The 27,590-nt window shown below is 30.0% G+C and overlaps 2 protein-coding genes and 1 pseudogene across 2 annotated transcripts; 1 reads left to right on the top strand and 2 right to left on the bottom strand.

Moving 5' to 3' along the window:
* Positions 1-3,526: 3,526 nt before the first annotated feature.
* LOC142520584 (putative late blight resistance protein homolog R1C-3) lies at positions 3,527-6,559 on the bottom strand. The gene has a single exon (XM_075623630.1). It carries the CDS (start codon positions 6,511-6,513, stop codon positions 3,838-3,840), a length of 2,676 nt encoding a protein of 891 aa, XP_075479745.1. The 5' UTR covers positions 6,514-6,559; the 3' UTR covers positions 3,527-3,837.
* Positions 6,560-13,227: 6,668 nt separating this feature from the next.
* LOC142520411 (hexosyltransferase GAUT11-like) lies at positions 13,228-14,624 on the bottom strand (annotated as a pseudogene).
* Positions 14,625-15,864: 1,240 nt separating this feature from the next.
* LOC142520834 (uncharacterized) lies at positions 15,865-25,774 on the top strand. Its single transcript, XM_075623989.1, has 6 exons — positions 15,865-15,942; positions 16,118-16,170; positions 16,259-16,306; positions 16,421-17,302; positions 25,020-25,140; positions 25,232-25,774. Exons 1-5 carry the CDS (start codon positions 15,896-15,898, stop codon positions 25,097-25,099), a joined length of 1,110 nt encoding a protein of 369 aa, XP_075480104.1. The 5' UTR covers positions 15,865-15,895; the 3' UTR covers positions 25,100-25,140; positions 25,232-25,774.
* Positions 25,775-27,590: the final 1,816 nt, after the last annotated feature.

Below are 27,590 nucleotides of genomic sequence, written 5' to 3'. Positions count from 1 at the left end.
CAAATAATTCATCTTTATACTACTTTTAAATGTTTTATCTTTTTAATTTTCTCTCTCTATATCATATTTTATTATTTTAATACAAATTTATAATTATATTTTAATGCATTTTTAATTAAATAATAAATTATAATATCACAAGAAGTAATATAAAAAATTTTATATGTAATAAATAGAATAACATAATAAATATATAATAATATAAATTTTAATATTAACATATTTTTTGGTTTTTAACTTTGAAAATAAAGAGTTTAATAAATTGTTTAGAGATATTTTTATCAATAATTATGATGTTAATATATTAATAATACATAAAATATGAATACCTTAGAAGAATTCAGACAGTTTAGTTATAATAAGTAAATTAAAAGATTTTAGTAACACTTTTTTTAAAAAATTATACATCAAACAAATTTATATATTCAATAAACAAAAATTTGGTAGCATTTGAAATATTTACCAAGTATGTTTAAGATTTAGATAATAAAAGTCCGAAGGTAAATCGACCATGGTTTTCAGGAACACTGAAACCAAAATCAGAACTAATTTTGATTGATTTGAGTTCCTAAATCAGCTATCATAACATATAAATTTAAGGCATAACTGTTAAACAATTATTTTCATTGTCTCACATATTGTATAACTATTTTATTTAATAATTAAAAATGGATGATAATAGTAATTTTTTAAAAAATAATATGTAAGACAAATTATAAATTAAATACACAAAATTTGGTAGTATGCGATTTTTTGATTTATAATTTCTAATTTATATATATGTTTTTTTTAATTATTCATGAAATTTAAAAAAAAAACTTAAAAAATATACAATCAAGTAGGTGACATAAATATTGCATATAATATATCAAAGTATTAGAGCTTTTGCATATGATATTTTAACATCTTTATTTATTTTGAAATCAAACTAACTAATTCAACAAATACAAAAAAATAACATTCTTTATGCAAGTAATTTCTTTGGTTATATTTCAAATTTTTATGTGAAAATCATACTTGTAGTTTAAAATTTATATTTAATAATTATTCTATGAGTTTATTATATTTTATTTGATATTTATCATGTAATCTTATTTAAATGTGTATTTCATTACGTATATTGATTTATTTATTATTTTAAAATTATATTTAACAAAAAAATAATAATAATCGATGTAATTTATAAAAGATAGATTTTGATATAAAATTAGTTTATCTATGATATACAGTTCTAAAAACAGAAGTAAAAAAATTATATAGGTGTTTAAATATTATTTAAATGAAATATTATGAGTTATATTTTATTATCAATATTATTATTTCATTATTTTTGATGTTGTTTTGATGAGTTAGTCACGTTATTTTAAATTGATAATTATTTATCGTTAATGTGCTTAATTTATGTAAATTATGATTTATGCATTGATAAAGTCCACAATTTGATTGATTTTTAGTTTATTATGCCTTATACGTAGTGTTTAGATATATTTTTTAAAAAAATTGTTTCAGTTGATTTGGTTCTATATATTATGCTAATTATAATTTATTATATATCATAAAATTAACAATTTGAATTTTAATTTTGCAAAAAATTCAAAAGTAAATTATATAAGTTCTTAATTAATTTTAAGAGATTAAACTCAAATAAATAACAAAATGATTCAAATTATTTTTTTAGAAAATCAAATTTTTTATTTTTATCACATAATTGTTGTTTACGCGGCTCGCACGTGCTTCATGCTAGTAACACCTAAATATATATATATATATATAATAATTTGATATACTTTTAAGCAATGCATCAAAGTAAATAACAAAAATTGACTATCATTGTAATTGTAATGTAAGAACTGAGGGAAAAAATACAACCATGAGTTACCCATAACCAAGAGGAATTCCAAGAAAAAAAAACAATGTAAGCATCCAAGGAAAAACATAAAAAAAAATTATTTGATGGAAATGTGGTGTTGAATTTTAGTAATTGATATTGCATGATAGAAATGTTCTAAATTTTAATTTAAGCATTAATATCTTAATAGTTTTATATTGTTAAAAATTTTGTTAATTGAAAAAGAAAATTATTAATACTCATCAAATTTGAAAAAAATTATACGGTTTTTCACATGTAAAAATTTAATATAGTAATTTTTAATTGCAAAATTATAAATTTAACATAAAAAAATTAAAATGTTTATATTATTTTATATAAAATTGTCCGCTAATGTTTGTGGAAGAAAGAAAAAAAAATAGGGAAAAATGGTAGGAAAACAAAAGAGAAAAAGAATGGGAAAAAAATAGAAAAAAAGAGAAGAATAAAAAAAATAAAAAAAATTGCCATGTAAAAAGCACAGCAATATTTGCTGTGGTGTAAACCAGTGTAGGTGATCCGGGTCCTGGTTTTAGTAGGAATGAGATGACTTCGCTTCACTTCCAGGCAAAACAAAAAGGAATATCACTTCCCCTGCTGGGTTAATTGATGCATTGATGGGCGGCGCTTTACAAGCCCGGACCAGTTCGACTCCTACCCGAATCGTCCAGCTCATTTACATGATCAGTAGTATGAGATAGACTATGGTTCGAATAATACCATAATGTGCAACAGCAAATGAAGTTGAAGAGCTGGATATGAGAACTCAAGCATTTCAATCCAGTACTTGAAGAGTAAGGAAGGATTCAATTCACGTGATGAAGATGTATTCACACAATACACATTAACAGTGGAATGTTGAATCCTAATCCGATTATCAGCAGTTGAACAGGCATGAGTGTCATCCAACTGAAGAGAAACGAATTCGAGAGAAAAGAAGAGAGACACTCGAGCACAACAAAATAACACAGAATTGTCCATTACTAAAACCATGCATGACTATATTTTAAGAAGAAAACGGCATAAACCATCAAAAGATGAAGAAGGGAGTTGTCAGGAGAATAACCAGTAAATATTGCTTTCTTGCTCCCTACCACATATTGTGGGAACATAATGAGGACGCCAATAGGTTTCATAAAGGGACATTAAAAAAATGAGTGAATATAATTTTACATGGAAAGCACATCAAAACAATAACAATTGCTTAATCTTACCCTTGCTGCTGCACCCCACAGATTCTCTTTACCACCGAGGTACCAAGACTCGCTGTACTCAAGAAATGGAGCCAAGAGAATGTGCACTCACATGCTCAATAAGACATTTCATCGAAGCCGCAGTCATAGAACGAACTTTGCTATCTCCATTATTGGCCAACGAAAAAACCAAATGAATGAAAATGTTTGAGATTATTCATCTACTATCTTATGAGGAAATTTCTAAACTCTGGCATGGAGCATCTCTAGGACATCTTCTCTTAAACACACACACTTACACAAAATACATCAGTCATTTTTTCAGCTCAGATAGCTGATAAAGTAACTCTAGTGCTTCGCCAAAGTGTTATCAACTTCTTAATGCAGAGCAAGGATTTTGTAATGACACAATGACACCTAAATGTATATATAATAATTTGATATACTTTTAAGCAATGCATCAAAGTAAATAACAAAAATTGACTATCATTGTAATTGTAATGTAAGAACTGAGGGAAAAAATACAACCATGAGTACCCATAACCAAGGGGAAAATGCAGGCAATAAAACGATAGGACACAAACCATAATAAACATGAAAATAACAACCATAAACAATAAACGACGAGAAATGCTTTATACAATGTTAATGACAATCAAGTGTCAATCAAGAGGAATTCCAAGGAAAAAAACAATGTAAGCATCCATGGAAAAACATAAAACAGAATTTATTTGATTTCAAAAGATAGATCTTTATTTAATTTACAAATTACAGCAATCATCTCGTCTCGTACCCCACCCAGCTAACAGGAACCTGAACCAGAAGTTCATAATTTCCAAGGTTTTGTTGTTCCTCTTGTATCTTCTTTGCAGAAGAATAGGCTGATTCACTACAGAGTACTAATGAAATTGATCGAAGTGTTGGTATTTCTCCAATATCTTCTGGGATTTCCTTTAAGCTTCTAAGACACCGAAGCTCCAGTTTCTCAAGGCCAGGAAAGTGAGAGCGGTCTGCTTTCCACTCCACAAGATCTGTAAGTTCAATTCTTAAGGACTTCAATTCAAGGAATTGTCCTTCTACAGGATTCCATTCACGCCCTTTAGCTGCATAATGCATCAAATCAAGAACTTCAAGATGACGCAGTGAACCAACCACCGTCAAATCTTCCCATGACACTCCGCACCTTTCCAATGTCAACTTCTTGAGAGATTGTGGAAAGCGGAGATTTCGCAGCACATTCTCGTGACTGTCAAAGATAAGTGATTCCAGATTATGTAAATTGGAAAGATTGTAAACTTCATGGTAATCCCATCCAATGCCACTGGAGAATGGCTTGTAAGTAATTCCCAGTTTTTTTAAGTTTGGGATTCTGTGAACTACCTCATCTGTACACCTGAAATTCCTTATCTTATAGAGTGTTTGCAGGTTTTCCAGAATAATAATATCTGCCCTGCCATTTTTTATGTTGGTGCTCGGAGGATCAGGCAAATTAAAGAATCCTTCTTCCCTTTTTAGATGCCTGAGTTGTGGCATTTTCCATATTTCTTCAGGTAGATTTATTGGCATCACACCAGCAATGGTAACAGTCTGCAGATTCCATAGTTGGGATAGAGATTCTAAGGTATTCAACAGACTTGAAAAAATTCCAGCATCGTAATCTATGAATCTAGAGTTTACTAATCGCACAATTTCTTCATCAGTGAAGATATAATTTTTTTTTTGTACTTTTCGGAAACCACTCAGCTTTGAAAACGTGGATTTTAACTCCTCTTCGTCGGAGCTTCGCTTACTAATAAGCCGACGATTATTATCAATGATTCTGCTATGATTGTCGAGGCTATTCATCATAGTGAGACAAACAAATTTCTCCTTTTGAGCTTCTCTGCGGCATAGGTCTCTGAAGAGATCATGGATGGTGCAAGTTTTGATTTTGTTTCTAGACCCATAATCATGAACCTGAACGAGATTTCTATCAATCAGATCTTTTAAATTATCCTCTGCAATTTCCTCCAAACTTCTATATCTCATAGGTTTAAGAATCGCCTCCGCTGTCCAAAGTTTAACGACCCTTGAAATTCTAATCTTATGGTGTTCCGGAAACATCGCCATATAAAGAAAACATGGTTTTAGATGAACAGGTAAGTGCTTATAACTTAAAGAGAATACCTCAAAACAGAGCCCATCACCTCCCATAGTCAATTCCGAATATGTGTTTTTAGCAACATACTCCCAATATTCAACTGTGGGACTAGACTTAGCAAGAAGTCCACTAATGGCAACAATGGCTAGAGGAAGTCCTCTACAATTTCTCACAATTGTCTTTCCTACTTCCTCTAACTCAGGAGGGCAACAACTTTCTTTTCCAAAAACCTTGTCACAAAACAAAACCCAACTTTGATCCTTGTCTAGAAAATGTAGTTGATGAGGGGTACACGATAGAAAATTTTCAGCAACATTTGACAGTCTCGTGGTGACCATGACTCGACTACCATTGCCATTATCGGGCAAAAAACTCTTTATGCCATCCCAAACCTTTATACTCCACATGTCATCCATCACAATGAAATATCTTCTATTAAACAAACTTTTATGTAGACTCAATCCTAATTCATCATCATGATCTTGAGTGATATCTTCAACTCCAATCTCTTTTAATAGGCCTAAAAGGATTTTTTGCTCACTATATTGTTGAGATATTGTAACCCAAGCACGAAGATCAAAGTGGTTCACAATTAATGGATTTTTGAGAACATTTTTAGCAAGGGTAGTCTTGCCGATGCCACCCATCCCGACTATGGAGAGAATTTGGAGATTTGATTCGTCCCCGGTGAGTGTCTCCATTATTTGAATCAAATCTTCATCAAATCCCACCATAGTATTCTTTCTATCAGATGCACCTTGTAGGAAAGAACTAGCAGTCGCAGCATTTCTTGGCTGCTCCACGATTTTGATCCCTTCAGTTTCCTTAATCTTCATCACATCTTTCTTCAGAGAACAGAATTCTTCTATTACTTTCTCCAAATGTCGACTAAACAGAGTGGAGCTGCTCGATACAAACGGGAGGTTCGTTTTCTTTAAAACAACGTTGAAATGACTAAATGTCCCTCTCTTTCTCCTTTCGGCTTCAGAATTTCGAAGAATTTGCAAATCTTGACGGGACAGAGTGGAGCTCCTTTGACTTCCAGCTTCAGCATTTCCAAGAATTAGATCCACCACACGACTTCCAATCATATCTTCTGCTGCATGTGCTGATCTTGCGATTTTTTCCTCCAATGCCTGAATCTCGTTCCCCCTTGTCAGCGAAAATTCTTCAAGGAAATCTTGCAGGAAAGTGATATTTTGAAGCAGAGAATGGATATGGGCTTCGTCAAGAACAGCCCTTTGGCGCGGTGGGTGTTGAATTAAGTGGTCAAGAATATGTCCGAGAGAAAGAAGAGATGCATAAGCTGCCATTGTTGATCACTGATGATTTCTCAGTGCCCAAACTCAATCAATGTGATTTCTCAGTGCCCAAACTCAATCAATGTGATTTCTATGCATTAGGGTTGACTATTTGACTTCAGTATCATCTACTTTGATTCATTACCAATAGTTTTAATTGTCAATTTATTTGAAATGAACTAGAAAAATGTACGAGCAACTAAACTGTTGAAAATATATGTACGAAATTTTGATAATATTTAAATGAATTAAAACATGGTTAATAACATTTATCAACTGAAACAAACTAAGCCATAAAAAATAAAAAATCATGACCATAGACGGTATATGAATCAGATAAATTATCTTATCCACTTGACACACTTTTCAATATGCTTCTTGGTTGATTTTGACAACTCAACAACTCTTTGTCGTAGTTTGTTATAATATGCATATAACTATTTTGGTATGTTCAGCAAGTATCTGATCATCTTTAACATCTATTATGTTATTTACAATCTTTATCGGGGATCTGACATGCTCGTAGTTTGCTTCTTTATCACGCCATTTTTTCTGTTTTCTACATTGTTTTTATCTGATAATCTTATTTTCCCGACTATATTTTTATTGTTAAATGATTTTTCCGCTTTTGACAATCATCAACTATAACTCTTAAGAAAAAATGCTTTTTCTCGTGATAAGTTTTCACTTGTGACTAAAAATATGTATAACCTATATATTCTTCAACAACATAACCAATGAATGATGTTGCACCTTCTTCAAATATTGTGATATTTGTGATATCATTTTTATATATTTAGTATCAATATTATCAACATATAGCTATAAGGTTAATAAATTTTTAACAACTATTTCTCAATCACTGTGAGAAAAATACTTGCAATCTCTTCAAATGACTATATCTTAGAATTGTGTCCTCATTTAATTTGACGCAATTGAAGAAAGTCATCTTGATCGTCATTTTTGGAAGCTTTGAAATAATGATTGCGTGCATCATGTCATGAGGATGATATAGTTTCAATCTCATTTGTTGCGTTTAGAACATAATATTATATTATTCATTGAAACTAAACAAATTTTCTTCTATCGAGTTTATATTTTGTTTTATAATATTTTATATCTTGTGGAACGGTATATAAAATTAATTATTGTATTTTAAAAATCTTGAGAAGAGATACGAATAATGTAATTAAGATATGCATATGAGATATCATTCAAATATATGTCAAAGTATTTGTCTCATTCAATATCTCATGATTCTCATCTAATAATATAACCATTTAGATTTCATGAGCATTTTATGATAGTCAAAATTAATTTGATGAAATATTGTAGAGTTTTATTTGAATTTCAATAATTGGCTAAGTGAATTTATTTGACGAGGGATTTTCTATGCTACCATCATATATGTTATGAATTAGCTGGTTAGACACTTTGACTAAAAAAAGAGACAAAAACAATCTTGTTGTCACCTCGAAATATATCGAGATAATATTGGAGGAAGTCACACAATTTTTCTTAAACCATAGAAAAATATTAGGCATGTGTTAACTTGTGACATAATAAAAATTTAGAATCATGCATAATCATTGAATTAGAACAAAATCGCATGCCAAAAATCTACTGGATATTATATATTTTAATAATTTATTCATATTTGTCGTTCACCAGAGGACTCTTAGACCTACCAAATTTTGTAGTTCACCTATTATTTTCATAATAAATAATGTTACAAAAATAATATAAGAAAATACATAAAAACTCAAACTAAAATGCCTTCTATCAATCTAAGTAAAACAAATTGATTAGAGAATATAATAATGTCGTAAAAATTTTAAATATTGATTTATAGACAGAAGTTTGGAAATACATTTGCCCCAATAAATAAAAAATATTATCTCTTGATATTCTGAGACATAAAGTAAAAACGAAGAAATATTTCAATTTTTTTAATATTTTCTAAGTCACTTCAAACCAGATAATCTAAGCAAACAGAAAACATGCATTATGTGTTTAAAAATTAACAAAATATCTCAACAATAAAAAATTGAAAAATAACCATTTTTGTTGGATATTTGATTTTGTTTTCTCTTTTCTTTGTGTAAACAAACAAATCACATAAACAATCCAAACACAATTACATGATCAATACAAATGACATATAACAATCAAACATGTTAACGCTAGGGTAAAAAAACTCCTCTAATTGCAATTGCCCCAATAAATAAAAAATATTATCTCTTGATATTCTGATACATAAGGTAAAAACGAAGAAATATTTTAATTTTTTTAATATTTTCTAAGTCACTTCAAACCAGGTAATCTAAGCAAACAGAAAACATGCATTATGTGTTTAAAAATTAACAAAATATCTCAACAATAAAAAATTGAAAAATAATTATTTTTGTTGGATATTTGATTTTGTTCTCTCTTTTCTTTGTGCAAACAAACAAATCACATAAACAATCCAAACACAATTACATGATCAATACAAATGACATATAACAATCAAACATGTTAACGCTAGGGTAAAAAAACTCCTCTCATTGCAAGAATACAAAATGGTCAAATGAAGCATATTATTTATAATATTTATTTAGCATCATTTATAAAAAAATTGACTAAATATTTATTAATAATTTATTTTTATTCAATCCGACTCATCTCCCTTTGTCTTCTTATTATTATTTGACGGCAATGTATAAATTTAAGTAATTAAAATTAAATTTAAAAGTAAATTAAAATAATAATTAGTTTGATTGAGTTAAATACAGTATTAATGATCTTATTAAACTAAGATAAAAAATGACTTAAATAACACCATTAACATGACAAATTGTAAAACAAAAAAATAATATAATAGTAAGCTCACAAATGAAAGTCATATATTTAATAGATTAATAGATAATATATTATTTAGTAATATGTATTTAACATCATATATTGAAAATTGATTAAATAACTTAAATGTTTGCAATGAAATCACTTACATACAAATATTTTCTATCAATCACGTATTTTTGTTGATACATAAGTAATCTAAATATATCTACATTCTAAATGGGAAAAAAATGTGTTATATGACCTTAATATTTATTAATAATTTAATTTTATTTAATCACACTCATCTCTATTCGTCTTCTCATTATTACCTTAATGTTCGTAATACTAACAATTTATAACATTATGATAGTGATTTTCTGTGAATTTGATCTCGAATGTGAATTGTAGATATATTTAGATTCACAATTCACATTCATATATTTATATAGATAGATTATTATTAAAATAATATATGAAAAAAAAAACATGTATTAATTTATGTGAATTTTAAATTTAAAAATAATAATGTATTAATGATTATTATTAAAAGAATATATGAAAAAGAAAACATGTATTAATGATTATTATTAAATGAAGGTAAGGATAATAGAGATATAGATATAGAATATTATTAAAAGAATATATGAAAAGGGTAAATTTTAAATTTAAAAATAAAAATGTATTAATGATTATTATTAAAAGAATATATGGAAAAAAATAAAAATGTATTAATGATTATTATTAAAAGAATATATGAAAAAGAAAACATGTATTAATGATTATTATTAAATGAAGGTAAAGATATTTATGTAAATTCACAATTCACATTTATATATTTATATAGATATAGATAAAAGAATATATGAAAAAGAAAACATGTATTAATTTATGTAAATTTTAAATTTAAAAATAAAAATGTATTAATGATTATTATTAAAAGAATATATGAAAAAGAAAACATGTAGTAATGATTATTATTAAATGAAGATAAGGATAATAGTGATATAGATATAGAATATTATTAAAAAAATATATGAAAAAAGGTAAATTTTAAATTTAAAAATAAAAATGTATTAATGATTATTATTAAAAGAATATATGAAAAAAAATAAAAATGTATTAATGATTGTTATTAAAAGAATATATGAAAAAGAAAACATGTATTAATGATTATTATTAAATGAAGGTAAGGATATTTATGTAAATTCACAATTCACATTCATATATTTATATAGATATAGATAATAATGGGATACATAAAATTGCACAGAAAAACCTTTTTTCAAAACTGTATTATAATTTAATTAGTTTTTCAAAATTTTAGATAAATGTGTTAATCTATTATTATATTAAAGTCCGGACATGAATTGAACTTTCATATTACCTCTATTTTTATTTAAAACACAAAACTATCCTCATATTCTATAATCTATTTATATAAAGACAAAAACTTGTGTGAAACGATCTCACGGGTCGTATTTTGTGTGACAAATATCTTATTTGGATCATCCATGAAAAAGTATTATTTTTTATGCTAAGAGTATTACTTTTTATTGTGAATATCGGCAGGATCGACCCATCTCACAGATAAAGATTCGTGAGACCGTCTCATCAGACATATAAATTGATTAAAAAATCAAATTAGAAACAAAATCACAATTGTAAAAGAACGCAACGCTCTGGACGACTAGTATTTATTATTGTTTACTATCATGCCTAATTTGAAATAATGGCTTTATTATTATTTTTTGTTAAATAAAAAGTTAGACTTCAACAAAATGTATATATTTACAAACAAAATTTAAGAAAAAATGTTATAATTTTTGGTATAAAATGAGTAACAAACATATTTGACTATTTAAATATATGGTCAAGAACTTCAATTAACAAGTTCAAACAGATATAAAATTTTTTATTACTGAAGAATAACAAATATGAAAAATAACCTTTTTTCATTTTTAAATAAAAAGTTAGACTTCAACAAAATGTATAGATTAACAATACATCAGTAAATAAAAAAAATTGAACAAAAGACCAAATATTGCGGAATTGCAAGTAAACCCTATGGACAACATTTTCGATACTATCTAGAAGTGTAAACGAATGAACACCACTTAAAAAATATTTAATTCATATTCGAAAGTTTTGAATTCGAGTTGAACTCGAACTCGAACTCGAACTCAAATATTTTGTTCGGTAGTTTGCGAGGTGTCACGAGCTTTAATATTCAATTAATATAATACAATTATATATTAAATAAATATATTTCGAGCATTTATTTTCAAGAAGCTCGAGAATATGTTTGAATATTTCGAGTCGAACTCAAACTAAGCAAATAATATTAAATTGAATTCATCTTGTGCAATATGATAAAAACAGACCGGACCCCCTGGTGTTTTACAACAGAGGATGTTCACTGTTTAACACGAGACATGCAACAAATATATTAGAGTGTGCAACTCTTAAAAGTATAAGAAAGAATTGAAATCTTCAAAACAAGAAAAAAGAATTGTAAGTGCTCTAAACTTGGCTGCTACCGATACTATCAGCAGGGACGGAGTCAGGATCATTATTCAGTGTAGACAATAATATACTACAATTAATAAAGCAAAAAAAAAAAGACTAGTTAAAAAAAAATTATAAATAATGTGTTCTAAGGTTAGAACACAAGCTACACAAAGTCAGAAGCATCTGTTAGTTGATGGAAAACGTCGGAAAAATGACAAAAAACATTGCGTACAAAACCAACAATCAAAACAAAATCTGATAAAAAATATAAATTTTACAGACGAAAAATATGGATGAATTCATTCTCGATTGCAAAAAATACAACAGTTGAATGATCGAATAATATTGAATGAAAAAACTGATCTTAAATTTCATAAAATTCTGGATTTTGTTGGGAATATAAAAAAAATGAGACATTAGGTAATATGAATTGGAATGATCATTAATCAAATCATATGAAATATGGGGCTTATGTAGAAAAAAATTGTATAGAATATTACATATTGTCAATCAGAATAGTACTATCAAGTAAAAAATTTAAAATTTGGGTCTATAAATTATTAAATAAATTTTTTTGTTGTTTTTTAAGCTAAGTTTGGGGAATTACACAATATTAGAAGATCAAAATTTAAAATTTTTGATTTAAAACTTATAATATATATATACTTAATTTTTTCCCTAAAAATTATAATATATACATAATTTTTTTTTGGGCCTTAGCTGCTCCGCCCATGACTATCAGCTGCCAACCAAGTAACAAAATTATCTTTTAAAACTAAAAAGATAATAATAGCAAGATTCACAACCTAAGGAGTAAACTAGGGATAATTGAAGGTTATTCTGCAGTCATAAAATCTGCACTCCAAGAAGAACATCGGAGAGTACATGATGAAAGAATGGTAACCGAAAATCATGCAGCAGATGTAATTCAAGATTATTTGGACTCGAGTTTTAACTGATAAAATGAACTATCTCATGTAGAACATGCGTTAAAGAACGTTATAGAGTACAAGAAATACCAAGAATTGAAGAGATTCTGTAAGTTTGAAACATATATCACATACAAATGATAATACTAACTTGAAATGGCTAACTACAAAAGATTTCAGGATACACGCTTGCAAAGAATTTTTCTTCGTTGTTATGGAAATAATGGCGCACTTGCTATGACAGTTGCATTGACTAGTTAATGAAAAAGTAACCATAACAAAAACATCAATGCAGAAATGTAATCCTCAACAAAAATTCTTCCCATTATGTGAACAAATTTCCCTCGAATGGGAAGTGAGTAGACAAAACCTCCTCATAAATGTCAAAATCATCTGCTCTAACTCTACAGTGATGCCATCGCACTTCACAAAAGTTAACCAATGTACATCAAACTTAAAAGATCATCTATCGACTTGTGGCGCAATCCCGGATATAAAACGATGATCTCGATCCACACCTTTCCCAAAGTGGCCTGTACCCGTCTATACTCCACTTCAGTCAAGGCTTACTGTTGTCATTAAAGTGAATCACAGCAGCAGTCTCGATCAAATGGTTATCGATATTCATGTCACGCCCTGATCCTAAAACAGGCCATCGCAGATCAAGTGGTTCTGTTATTCCATAGAAAGCTAAAAGGTCAGGAGGAAGAGTGCCAAAGCTTCCAGAGTGACTTATTAGCATTTTGTTCTTGCTAATGTTGGTATTTTGTAGTCACATTAGCGTTTTTCCAATAAATCAAATCGAAAACGTTCATGCCAAACGCCCATCCACATTCTTGAGGATCGAATTTCTTGCTGATCAATGTGTTTGGAAAATTTAGGTAGTTATAGTATCGGTGAAAAGCTTCGAGACAAGTTTCAACCGTCCCATTTACATTTCAGTGTAAATCTATTGAAAAGAGAGGTACCAAATCCTTTTGAACAACAATGTCATCTTCGAGGAAAACCACCTTCTCCAGCTGGGGATAAATCTCTGGGACGTAGAACCGAAGGTAGTTCAGTAAAGAAAGATTCTTTGGACCACGAAACTTCAGCTCAAGACTAGCGGCAACACGAATGAATTTGTTTTACTACAGGAGAATATGATGCATTCAACCAAGTGAAATCTTCGAGACTCTGAACTTCTATGGCAGCACCTTTTAAATCATTACTGAGGAACCAAGCCCGAATCCCCCCGTATGTTACTCCATTTGTTACAAATGGAAAACAAGTTGTTTTGGATGTTCAGCATTTGAAACAGTAGAATTTACAACGACTGAAACGGCCATCAGATTGTCTGAAAATATACAGAAGTGGTAAAGATTTATGTCCGTTAATCGTGGTGAGTTCTTGTTTTCGTCTGCAAGAACCTGCATAGACTTTCTCTGAAGTCAACCAGAAGTGAGTTGAATCTCAATGCAATGAAGATTCTTGGGTAGTGATTCGGCAGCCAATCGTCCATACATTGTTCTTTGAACAGTCATGGCACTTCGGTGTTCTTTGAGAACTTGAATTTGAGAATTCCTTGTCATTATACATTATAGTTGTTGCAATATCGCAATGTGCATCCTGTGCTTTAAAAAAGATGGAAGATGAACTTTTAATGATTGGTTCAGCTTCCTCTAGAGATACGGACTCGTCTCTCTTTGCAGCCTCGGAGTGTTTCTTTGCAGCCTTGGAGAACACGGATTGACAACTTTTTATTTTGGAACTAAGCTCCCAAGCAAGACGAAGGTTATCACGCTCCTTTGCAATAATAACATAAGCTTTGACAAGGGTCATTTGCTGTGCTAATTGTCTGGCATATGATCCAGAACTCGACATTTCTTGTGAACCATACGGCCACTCACAGCACTTGTCTCCTATAAAAAAGAGAGGCATGCATTTATCAAACTACAAGTCTTCGAATCATAGGCAATACAATTTAATATCTGAAAAACAAGTAAAACAAGCAAAGAATGAAGACTCAAACTCGGAAATGCATAGCTTAAATATGCAAACTTTGTGGCTGGTTGAGGCTCTATTCGGAGGCAAAAAATCTATATCTATATCTATATACTTATAAATATAGCAGTTTTAATTGTGTTTTTACCTTATTGTCCTTTTCTTCTTCCAACTTTTTAAGTATTATTATTTATTTATTGTCCTTTTCCTCTTCCAATTTTTTAAGTATTATTATTTATTTATTGTCCTTTTCCTCTTCCAACTTTTTAAGCATTATTATTTATTTATTAACTTATTAATATAGCACCTCATTGCCCTTTTAGTAATTGTGTTTTTACCTCATTTTCCTTTTCTTCCAAAATATTCCAACACTTTAATATCCCAATATTTTAAGTATTTACGTATTATTATTTATTAATGCACTTTTACTTTTTAAGTATTATTATTTAATTATTATCCAATATTTTATTTTAAGTATTTAAATATTATTATTATTATTTATTAATTTAATATTCGAATATTTTAAGTATTTACGTATTATTATTTATTAATGCAGTTTTACTCTTTTCCTCTTCTAATTTTTTAAGTTAATATTCCAACACTTTAATATCCCAATATTTTAAGTATTTACGTATTATTATTTATTAATGCAGTTTTACTTTTTAAGTATTATTATTTAATTATTATTAATATTCCAACACTTTAATATTCCAATATTTTAAGTATTTAAATATTATTATTTATTAATTGTGTTTTAATAATAATAGTAATTATTAATTAATTATTATGTAATTATCCGAATTTAATAATAGTAGTAATTATTAATTAATTATTATGTAATTATCCGACTTGTTGGCTTCCCTTCACTGTAAGAGCTTTCTGTTTTCCCTACAGTTTCAGTATTACTAATTAATATTATTAATACCCATATTAATTATTAATCAATAAATAATATTTGTGTGATAATGAGTAATTAATATTTTTGTTTAAGTCCTGACTCTTTATTCTCGTTATGTTTGTTGTACGTGTATTTGCCTCCCGTGTTTCCCCAGCACCTCATACATAAATTCGTTTTGTTCCTTGGCTGCATGTGGCTTCTTCTTCTTTTCCGTCACTCCACCCCGTTTCACGCTTGCCTTTTGTTGCCAGTCATGGCTCGTGGTCGAAAGCCTAGACCGACTTCTGCTTTCGTCTCCAGGTATTGCTCTCGTTTACTTTGTTTCATTCATTTTTATGGCTTCCCGTTGTTTTCGATTTTTAGAACCAACAGTTGGTGTGTTACTTTCTCCCATTCTCTTGCTCGCATCTTCCTTGGTGTTGTACTGGTTTTTATTCTTTAGTTCTTCCTTACTCATTCCCTCGTGTTTTGGCAGTGAAATGTTGGACAGTTCGTCGAGTTGCGAGAACACACTTTCTACTACGACTGGTTAGCTTCTGTAATTATAGTTCTTAAAATTCGAAATGGATTCATGGGTTTTACAAATGCTTTCATCTCTGTTATCTGCAAATCACAGGTTGTGCAATTGGTAGTTCGTCCATTGGTCGGGGATGCTTAAGCCATTGTATGTTTTGTTTTCGTATTCTTGGTATTGGTTGATTTCCTTGTTTTTTCATATGAAGGCTGTTTTTCTGGAATCCCTCCTTGTATATTTTATCACTTTTTTGTTTTCCTCAAGTTACCGAGCAGGACATCGATCACTTGCAGAATTTTCCCGTGGTTCCAAAATGTCGCTATTGTGGAGCATGGAGGTTTCCACATGAATCCCCTACATTTTGTTGTGGTTCTGGAAAAATTCAGCTCACTTCCCCTATTATCCCGTCGCGTCTTCGTGATTTATTTACTTATATATCGTGTCCTTCAGCTATTTCGTTTCGCCGAAAAATTCGGTTGTATAATAGTTTGTTTTCATTCACATCATTCGTAGTTCGCCTTGATAAAGATCTTGCGTCTCTTAATCGTGGAGTGTATACATTTCGTGTATCGGGACAGGTGTTTCATTCTTTGCCACCTCTTGTGCCCAGCGATGATGGTCCTAAATATTTCCAACTTTATTTTTGGGACAGTGACAATGAGCTGCGTAATAGAATATCTGTTGTTGGTGAAGAAGCCGTCAATGAATCTACCATGGCTTTGTTGATGGATATATTAAAAGTGAATCCCTATGCTCAGCTCCTAAAGAGGATTAAGCAATATCCTTCTGTAAAGAATCTGAGGTTGCATATTTGCAAAGATGTATCTATCGATCATAGGCGTTATAATAGCCCATCCGCCGATCAGGTTGCTGCTATATGGGTGGAGGGTAATGACAATGCTAATATTCCTTATGACCGAGATATTGTTGTTCACGCATATGATGGACATATGCATATGATAAAACCTTACTTTGGCTGCTATGATCCACTACAATATCCGTTGTTTTTCCCCTATGGTGATGTTGGTTGGCAACAACACATTTTGAAATCTGGAATTGATCATAGTCCTGCTTCTTTTGGCAATAACTTGGCATCTACTTCTGGATTTCCTTCTCTTCCTCAGTATGTTGGCGGTGAAAGCCGAGGTGAGTTTATGAGAAATTTAATATAAAGTAGAAAATATTTAAAATTACGTCATTATATGGTGTAGTTGATAATTATTATAAATCAAATTTTCAATTGTGCTTTTTAAACAACTGAAATTGAATAATTACTTGAACAAATTACATCTGCATATTAACGTGTAAATTAATTTACTTATGTCATAATGTGAATAATTACCTCCGCAAATTTTATTCTAATAAAATACTTCAGCATATCAATTTGTTTTCCAATATTTGTTCTTTGAACAATGGAGTTACCCTTAAATTTTTTAGGTATATAGAATGCAACTAAAATTTCAATTTTTTAAAATATGACCAACATTTAAAATTACATAGAAAAACCAATCCTTTAATATATTTAAAAAAACGAGAAGAAATTAGTTGGCCATTAGTTAGACAAACAAGAAGGTGTATTGCGAAACAATTATATTATTAAAATAAAATATAATATGACATATTAATAGAGATATTAGCAAAATAGAAAGATCAGCATGGAGTATTTCTATCATTTTCAAGATTGAAATATATGTGAAGTAATCTAGGATGCAAAATAGGTAGCCCTGTATTTTTATATAATTTCCAAGATTAAAATATATTATCATGACATAAAAGACAATTATAAGTTCCCTATTTTAGCCAACAATTTTTTACAGTATAAATTTAGCCCAAAAGAAATATAAATGAGTTGCCCAACACCGAGGTAAAAAACTGAGCTCGTCCTTGATAAATTAAGTTATTTACATATTTGCTTATACTAATTGAATATGTTGTTCAACGATTGATATCTTCTCTCTTTTTCCAAACATACTTTCATTTTGCAATTTTAATATGTGTTCTTTTGATTGTAGCGATTATTCGTGGCAAAAACGATCGAATGGTGTCATGCAGGGAGTATTATTGCTATCGGATACAAATCAGAGATAATGATTCATCTATTCTGTTATATGGTGGTAGACTGTTGCAACAATATATTGTTGATATGTACATTAAATTGGAGACAACTCGCCTCGACTACTACAGACGAAATCAAACAGAAATCAGATCAGAGATGTATCAAGGGATAGTCGACAGCGTTGTTGGTGGAGAGACCCGCGGTAGCGAGATTGGTCACCGTATTGTTCTCCCTACATCGTTTATTGGAGGCCCAAGAGATATGCGCAAAAGATATCTTGATGCTATTGCCTTGGTCAAAGCGTTTGGGAAACCAGACTTGTTTCTTACGATTACTTGCAATCCCGAATGGAAAGAAATTAAAGAAAATCTATTTGATGGTCAAGTTGCCCATGATCGGCCGGATCTTGTTTCGCGAGTTTTTTGTTCGAAGTTGATTGATCTAAAAGACCAAGTCCTCAAAAAATGTATATTCGGCCGCGTTGCTGCATATGTTTATGTTATTGAATTCCAGAAACGAGGTCTGCCACATTGCCACATGCTTCTTATCTTATCCACTGATTCCAAGATTAGTTCGCCTGAAATGTTTGATTCATATGTTGTTGCTGAGATTCCGGATGAGAATCGTTTCCCAAAGCTCTTTCATTTGGTGACGAGGCATATGATGCATGGCCCGTGTGGCTTGCTGGACAAAAAATGTCCTTGTATGATAAATGGAAAATGCAAAAGCCATTATCCTCGTCCTTTTTCAGATCAATCAATGCAAGGGAGAGATGGGTATCCAATATACCGAAGAAGAAACGATGGAAGAATTGTTGAAGTCCGCCGTCGCACATTGAATTCACAGTGGGTTGTTCCATATAATCCATTTTTGTTGTATAGGTATGACTGTCATATAAACGTTGAGATTTGTTCCGGACTCACAGCTGTTAAATACCTTTACAAGTATATATATAAAGGTCATGACAAGATATATGTTAATATTTCATCGCATTGACGAGATCAAGGCGTATCAAGATGCTCGGTGGGTCTCGGCTCCAGAGGCGATTTGGAGAATTTACGAGTTTGATTTGAATGAAATATCTCCGCCGGTCATAAATTTACCCCTTCACTTACCTAACAAACAATGTGTTACTTTCTGGAACAATCAAGATTTACAGACAGTGTTGGAATCTGACAAAATTGGCAAAACTATGTTGACCGAGTATTTTGAAACATGCTGCCGTGATGTGGAGGCAAGAAAATATTTGTATTCAGAATTTCCGCAGCATTATGTCTGGGATAGAAAAACAAAGGCTTGGAATGAAAGAAGGCAGAGACAAGTTATCGGCCGTGTTAATTCTGCGAATCCAATTGAAGGAGAAAGGTATTATTTGCGTGTATTGTTGCTTAATATTCGTGGGCCAATTTCATATGATGATTTGCTCACAGTTGGTGAGCGAAAGTGTTTTTCCTTCAAGGAAGCAGCACAATGTAGACGATTATTGGAATCTGACAATACTAATTTCGAGTGTTTAAATGAGGCTATAAGCTTTCATATGCCATATGCCTTGCGTCGATTGTTTGCGACAATTTTAGTGTATTGTGAGCCATCTGATGTTAGGAGCTTGTGGGATAAATTTTACAATCATTTATCTGAAGACTTCACAAGACATGGTACCGCTGGTGATGTAGAGGTGTTGAGTGAGACACTTGTATCTGTGAATTCTTTTCTTGAGAGTATGGGCAAGGATATTTGTATGTATGATTTTCCTAGAATCACAACCATACCGGAATGCTCCGCACTGAAATGCTCTAGAGAAATTCTAGACGAATTATCAATTAGTGTTTCATCAGACGATTTGGTTGGGCCCCTGCAACTTAATGCTGGTCAGCATATGGCTTATGATTTGATTATGGAGCATCTAGATAACAATAGGAGTGGTGTATTCTTTATCAGTGGTCCTGGTGGTACTGGGAAAACATTTTTATATCGTGCTCTTCTTTCAACAGTTCGCTCACGGTCCATGATCGCTCTAGCAACAGCAACGTCAGGTGTTTCCGCATCTATTCTACCAGGTGGCCGGACAGCGCATTCGCGGTTTAGAATTCCCATTGAACCACATGAGAACAGCTTTTGTGCTATTTCAAAGCAGAGTTGCTTAGCAGAGTTGTTACGCCAGGCAAAACTTATTATTTGGGACGAGGCTCCTATGTGTAAAAGATTTGCCATCGAGGCGGTTGATCGTACTTTAAAAGATCTTGTTGGGAATAACGAAGCTTTTGGTGGAAAAGTAGTTGTTTTAGGAGGTGATTTCATGCAAGTCTTGCCTGTTATTCCAAAAGAAACTGTTCGAGAAACCATCGATGGGAGCTTGATTAAATCGTACTTGTACCAATCGTTGCAGATAATAACATTGACCGAAAACATGCGTGCAAGGAGTGATCCTCAATTCTGCGAGTTTTTGTTGCACATAGGTAAAGGTGTTGAACCAGTAGACGAAAATGGGAATATTCGTCTTCCAAGCGAGATGCTGATTAATTTTAGTACTGAATCTCCCGAGTTGTCCGAGCAAAGATTGATTGATTACGTTTATTCAGAACTTGCTGTTAGTTATTCCTCGGCTTCATATTTGACAGAGCGAGCCATTCTTGCAACAAAGAATACTCATGTTGACAAGTTAAACGACAAAATAATTTCATTGTTTCCTGGAGTTGCAAAAACTTTTCTAAGTTTTGATGATGCTACTGACGATACGCAAAATTTTTACCCGGTTGAGTTTTTGAATAGCTTAACACCCAACGGCTTACCTCCTCATACTTTGATGTTGAAAAAAAACTGTCCTATCATGCTCCTTCGAAATCTAGATCCATCTAATGGTATGTGTAATGGCACAAGAATGGTCTGTAGAGACTTCAAAGACAATGTGATACAAGCAGAGATAACGATTGGTCATCATGCCGGAAAGATGGTATTAATACCTCGAATACCTTTGTCTCCGGCCGAGAACGAAGGATATCCATTTCAATTTAGACGAAAGCAATTCCCAATCCGGCTGTGTTTTGCCATGACCATTAACAAGTCTCAAGGCCAAACTATTCCAATTGTTGGTGTATATTTGCCCGAACCTGTTTTCTCACATGGTCAGTTATATGTTGCTCTGTCAAGAGGTGTTTCTATGAAATTTACAAAAGTATTGGTTAAACCAGATGTTAACAACGGAGATGATGGCACACTAACAAGAAACATCGTATACAAAGAAGTACTTGCTGGCCTTGTTTGAACTTGAAATCAACTTTATTTGATGTCGTTAAACTGCAGATTCCAGTAAATTCCGATGGTATAATCTTTTCTCCAAACCTTTTCTTTATAAAAATAAAATAAAATAAAGCACCTTTTGTTTTTGTTTACTCCATTATTTTCTTATGTGGTTGTTTCGCCTCAAACAATTAAGTTTTCCATTATCACCTAATGTTTATTATAGTTTATTAATATATTTTACTTCCCAATTATCTTGTTTGTTCACTATGAATAATTACATTGAATTCGGTGATATATAATCTATTTATATTTTCAAACAAACTAGAAAATAATCAATCAAACGTTGGCTGATGTTTATTCATACGACTTTGAAAAACACTATTTTTACTAATTCTTCAAAATAATTAAGAATTCAAATATCAAATGGCTATTAAAACACATTTGTTTAATAAATAATTCGCCCAATAAAAAAATATTAACAAATAATTTCATAGGTAAACAATCAAAGATAAAACTTCTGATCGAAATGACGACAAATCTTTCAGTTTTATTCATCAAAAATGATTTTTCGGCGTTGGTTGAATCAAGATATACATGACTTGTGCTTACAAAATTCTACAATTTCTATTATTCAATATTTTCTCCAAAGTTATTATCAAATTTTACAATTAAGTACTCAACTCTTTCCTTTTGGCTGTGCACTTGTTTTTTTTTTTTTTTAAAAAATACAAATTACCAAAATAAATCAAGGCTAAAAAAACAGTTTCTAAATAAATATAATCAAACATTGAACCATAAAATATTTGAGATATGCATTTCAATTTCACCCAAATACGGAAAAAACTTATGAGCTTTGACGAACAAATTTCACATGTTAGATTTTTAATTTGACCTACCATACATAAATATATAAATATATATATATATTATATTTAATCGCAAAGAGAACAAAACCAATACATGAATACTACGATGAATCGGTTAATTCATTTTGACGAATAACGATATAACTTGACCCATTCGTTATAAAGTGCATAAATCTGTCATGGGGAAAAAATAGCATTACAAGAATCAAGCGTTTGAATAATCATTATCTCGTAAATCATAACATCTTTATTATATTTTTTTTAGATAAAATATTATATTTTATATAAACATATTATCAATTAAATTTAAGTGAACAATATCATATTTATATTCAAAAAAAATTCCATATGTGAATGTAATATTGTTATATTAATACGATATTAGATTAAAAATACCAAATACATAAAATAAAAAACTGGCAAAAAAATATAAATGTATATCCTGGTAAGTCTTTTCCTCTACTCTCAACATACATGTATTTGTAAACCTTCTCAATTATCATTTACACCAATATAAATAATTCAATACAATGGAGTCTTTTTTCCCGTACGTTATATGAATATACATAATTTATACATTGTACATTAAATAGAAAGAGTAAATACACATAATGCTTTTAATCACACAATCAATTACGGAGAATGTGAAAAGTGGCAACTTTTGGAGTGGTTCAGTTAAGTTATAAATTACACATTCCACACTTCAAGAAACCAAAAGTTTTCCATAGCATCTGCACGTGGTTTCACATATCACCTACATATTATTATTTGCTTATCTAAACTACAACAATAAGATGGAAAAAGTTAAGCACACGTCACTCAAAGAACTCAAGCTAAACAACAGTGCAATTGCTGTTAAGGTTCTTATTCTTCAACAAGGATCCGAAATCACAACCAAACAAGGAAAGATGATCCGAAAAATGATTCTCGTCGATGAAGAGGTTCATACTTTGATTTGCTACTGTTGCTTTACAATTTCACATTTTCACTTGTGATTTACATTGGTTTTTCCTCATTGTGTTACGTTATGTCTCATTCTGAATTATCTCATTATACTCTAACAGTAATCTGCATAATATTTATTTACTTCACTCTACGGTATTTTTGTAGGGGACATTTATTCATGGGCTGATATTCTCGAAACTTATAAAGCAATTTCAAGGAATAATGGAGACAGATAAATCTTATATTATCTATAATGCGTTTGTTAAGGTCATCAACTCGAATTACGAAAATGTTCACTCAAGTTTTGAACTCTTATTCCAACGAGGTACCGTCGTTACAGAGCTACCAGAAAAACTAGCAATACAGCAACTGCACTTGGCTTTCAGGCGATTTACTGAAATAACACCTCAACTAAGCGATAAAGAAAATCAACGTAAGCAATTATACGTATATTATTCTTACTTTTCATAGCTTTAAAATAATTTATCCTTGTGAAAATCACCTTTTGCCTACAGATGTAATAGGTGTACTGAAAAAGGTCAAGCAACTGATTGTTTTTACAAAACCAGAAGGTATCATGGTATACAAAAGAGACATTGTTTTATTGGATACGACGTAAGCACAATTATATTATTTGTGTATTTAAAAACCTTTTGCGATCAAGCTAAGTATGTTTTCAATGCTAGGCTAACATCCATTAATATTAATCTATGGGACGACCTTGCTTTGAATGAGGCACAAATGATGAAGCATATGGAATCGAAGAACCCAATAATCATTTTTACCAACCTGAGGATGCAAGAATACAACAGTAAAATTCATTATGTTAATTGTTTATTTGTTTGTTATGAACAAACCCAATCAATTTTCCCATCTAATATCAAACAGGAGTATATCAGTTGAAATCAACGCAAACTACATCTGTTTTTTTTCAACCCTCCATGCACCCAGACAGATGCTGCAAACTCATGGTAAATTACAACTTCTCTATATCAACTATCATGGATCTGATAACTCATAAAAAAAAAAATAAATTTCTTCTCATTTTAACAGTTTCAAATTTGGCATTTAAATCTCCGCATTAACATTAATATATGTGTCAAAAGATATTAATCATCATTTTTGTCTATCACCAATAATTATGAATTTAATTTCCTCGTATATTCAGACTACTCCATCTCTTTTTCCTAAAAAAATCTATTCCTTGTTTTCAAACAAATATTAATCAACAGGTTGGACGCAGAAGAGAGGCGAGAAAAACTATTTACTATTTGGATGAAGAAAATGTTTGTTGACTCTAAGTGTGTAACAATTGACGAAGTGATTAAAAAGGAGGCAACTTTAATAGAGGTTTGAATATTTATTTCTACACGTCTTATTGAATTTAGTCTGCTTATTCCAGTTGTAGAGAACTCATATTTATTAATCGGTGTTAATGATCATCCTTAAATAAAACAAAAAACATTACAATTTCAAATTATCATTAATGATCGAACTTTTTTTCAAATATAGAATGCATATTACTATTTGCAAGGAACTATCAAGGAGATTGAGAATGGTTCTTTACCATACTACGAAGCTTGTGATCATTGTCTCAAAGCGGGTACAAAAATGTCAAGTGGCCTTGCGTGTCTAAATTGCTTAAAATTACAAGTCCGGATAGTTCCCCGGTAATACTATGTATTCAAATTTTTACATCTGCCATATATTTATTTATCTAACATTGATATTGAACACTACAAATTCAATCTTCCAGGTATAGATTATCATTTTTGTTGGATGATGGAACAAATATTGCTAGGATTACAATCTTTGAAGAAGTTGTTGAGGCATTAATTGGATATCCTGTTGAAGACTACATAAAGATTCATAATCAAGTAAAAACAAAATATTACAATTTATTTCATATAGGTAATAATTCTTATCATCACAATAAATCTATACATTTTTGTTTCTTATTGCCTTCAGCTTGCCCCTGATACCACAATTACAAATCTCGTTGATACATTGCTGAATGAAAACTACAAAGTCTTGTTTAAATTAAATCACTTCATCGACAAACGTGGTCCTATATGTTCTATAGAAGCTGAAGGTGTTGACAAAATCGATGACACTTTGAACAGAGAAAGGAAGATCAGCAAACGGAAATTGACGAAGAAAAGTAAGCAAGAATCTCGATCTATCATCATAGAAGACAAGAAGGGAACAAATGCATCATCAATAAAACTCGCCAAAACCACCAAAGGAAATAAGAAGCAAATAGAGATCAACGACGATGAACCATTGAGAGATTATACAAAAAGGATAAGATCGCAAGCTACGTCAAATTCAAGGGATTTGCTAGGAAAATTTCAAATCAAACAAGAAAAATAGGAAAAATAACTTTTGGAGCATTACATATGTATGTATGCAAATTATATGGAGGATACCAATCAAGCCATTTGCAAATTATATTGAGCATATCAATCAAGCCATTTGTAAGAGCCTCTTTCAACTTTTGTTGCTTAAAAAAACATAATTACTCATAATCCAACGTTCCTAATATATTACATGAAATTTCATTATCATTAAGAAAAAAGTTAATATTACTCAAACTCGGAAAATACACATATTTATGTATACTCCTTTCAAATAAATCACCGACAATTACATTTCACGTGCAACGCACGTGCACCATCCTAGTCTATATAAATATATGAATGTGAATTGTGAATTTACATAAATGACCTTATCTTCATTTAATAATAATAATTAATAAATGTTTATTTTTTTGTAAATTTACAAACTCTATTTTTAGTTTTTTTTGTTTTCTATTTTTTCATCTATTAAGTAAGTAACTATTAATTAACGAAATAAAATAAACTGAAGAGGTTAATAATTAATACATGTTTATTTTTTTGTGAATTTACACACTTCATTTTTTATTTTATTTTCTATCTTTTTCATCTATTAATTAATGAAATTTAAAATAAATTGAAGAAAAATGAATTTTAGTCTTTTCCAATCTGTTAATTAATGAATTAAAATAAACTGAAGAGGAATGAAATTTAGCCTTTTCTGTTGTAATGAAATTTGCACTCTATTTTTTAAATTTTACGATAAAACTCATACGATATAGCTAATACGAAAGTCACAACTAACGAGTTGAATTCGATTAAAGAAAATGAACAAGTATATGATGTTATGATGTGATGTTTTGACACGTTATGTTATTTTATGACATGTTTACGCTTATACTAAGATCATGAAATGTATGTTTAGTACAATACTTTTCATTGTTGAATGTTATGTATATGTATTCGTTATTAAGTTACATGTGTTGAGTCTTTAAACTCACTAAGTGTGATTGATGCAGGTGAGCATATTGATCAGGAGATCGAATGTGCCGAAAACTGAGTAAGGGGGTTGGATGTGCTCACGCTAACCCGAGGACCTTATTTTTTCCGCACGTTTTCATCTTTTAATTAATGAAATCTAAACTAAATTGAAGAAAAATAAAATTAGCATTATTTTTTGTGATGAAATTTGCAATCCATTTTTTTTAAAAAAATTATATCTATAATAAAATTCATTTTATTATCTATCTATTATTATTATTATTACTTATTACTTACTACTATAAATATATGATTTTGAATTGTGATTTTACATCTGTCCTTATCTTCATTAAATAATGTATTCATTAATACATATCGTTTTGTTTGTTTTCTTTTCATCTATTAATTAATGGAATCTAAACTAAATTGAAGCAAAATAAAATTTAGCATCAACTTTCATTCTTCAGTAATATATGTTTCTTTTTTGTTTTTTTCATATAGAAGAAAAATGAAATTTAACCTTCATTTTTTGTGATGAAATTTGCACTCCATTTTTTATTTATTTTTTGTTTTCCATGTTTTTCATTTATTAACTAATGAAATTTAAAATAAATTGAAGAGAAATGAATTTTAGCCTTCATTTTTTGTGATGAAATTTGTACTCCATTTAAAAAAAACATATCTTTAATGAAATTCGAAACGATATTATTAATAAATATTTTTTTTTATTTTCTATCAGCTATTAATTACTTCTAAAATAAATTAAAGAAAAATGAAATTTAGCCACCATTTTTTGGAATAAAATTTAAATTTATCTTTCATTTTTTGAAATAAAATTTACACTCTATTTTTATATATATATATATATATATATATATATATATATATATATATATATATATCTTTAATGAAATTTAAATTAAATAAAAGAATAATGAAATTTGCATTTTTGTTTGATTTCTATTTTTTATTAATTAAGGAATTTTAAATAAATTGAATACAAATGAAAT

Source organism: Primulina tabacum, chromosome 12 (genome assembly GCF_025594145.1).
Source record: "Primulina tabacum isolate GXHZ01 chromosome 12, ASM2559414v2, whole genome shotgun sequence".
NCBI classification, from domain to species: domain Eukaryota; kingdom Viridiplantae; phylum Streptophyta; class Magnoliopsida; order Lamiales; family Gesneriaceae; genus Primulina; species Primulina tabacum.
The sequence above is the reverse complement of the archived record's forward strand: the minus strand, read 5'-3'. Positions and strand labels throughout refer to the sequence as shown.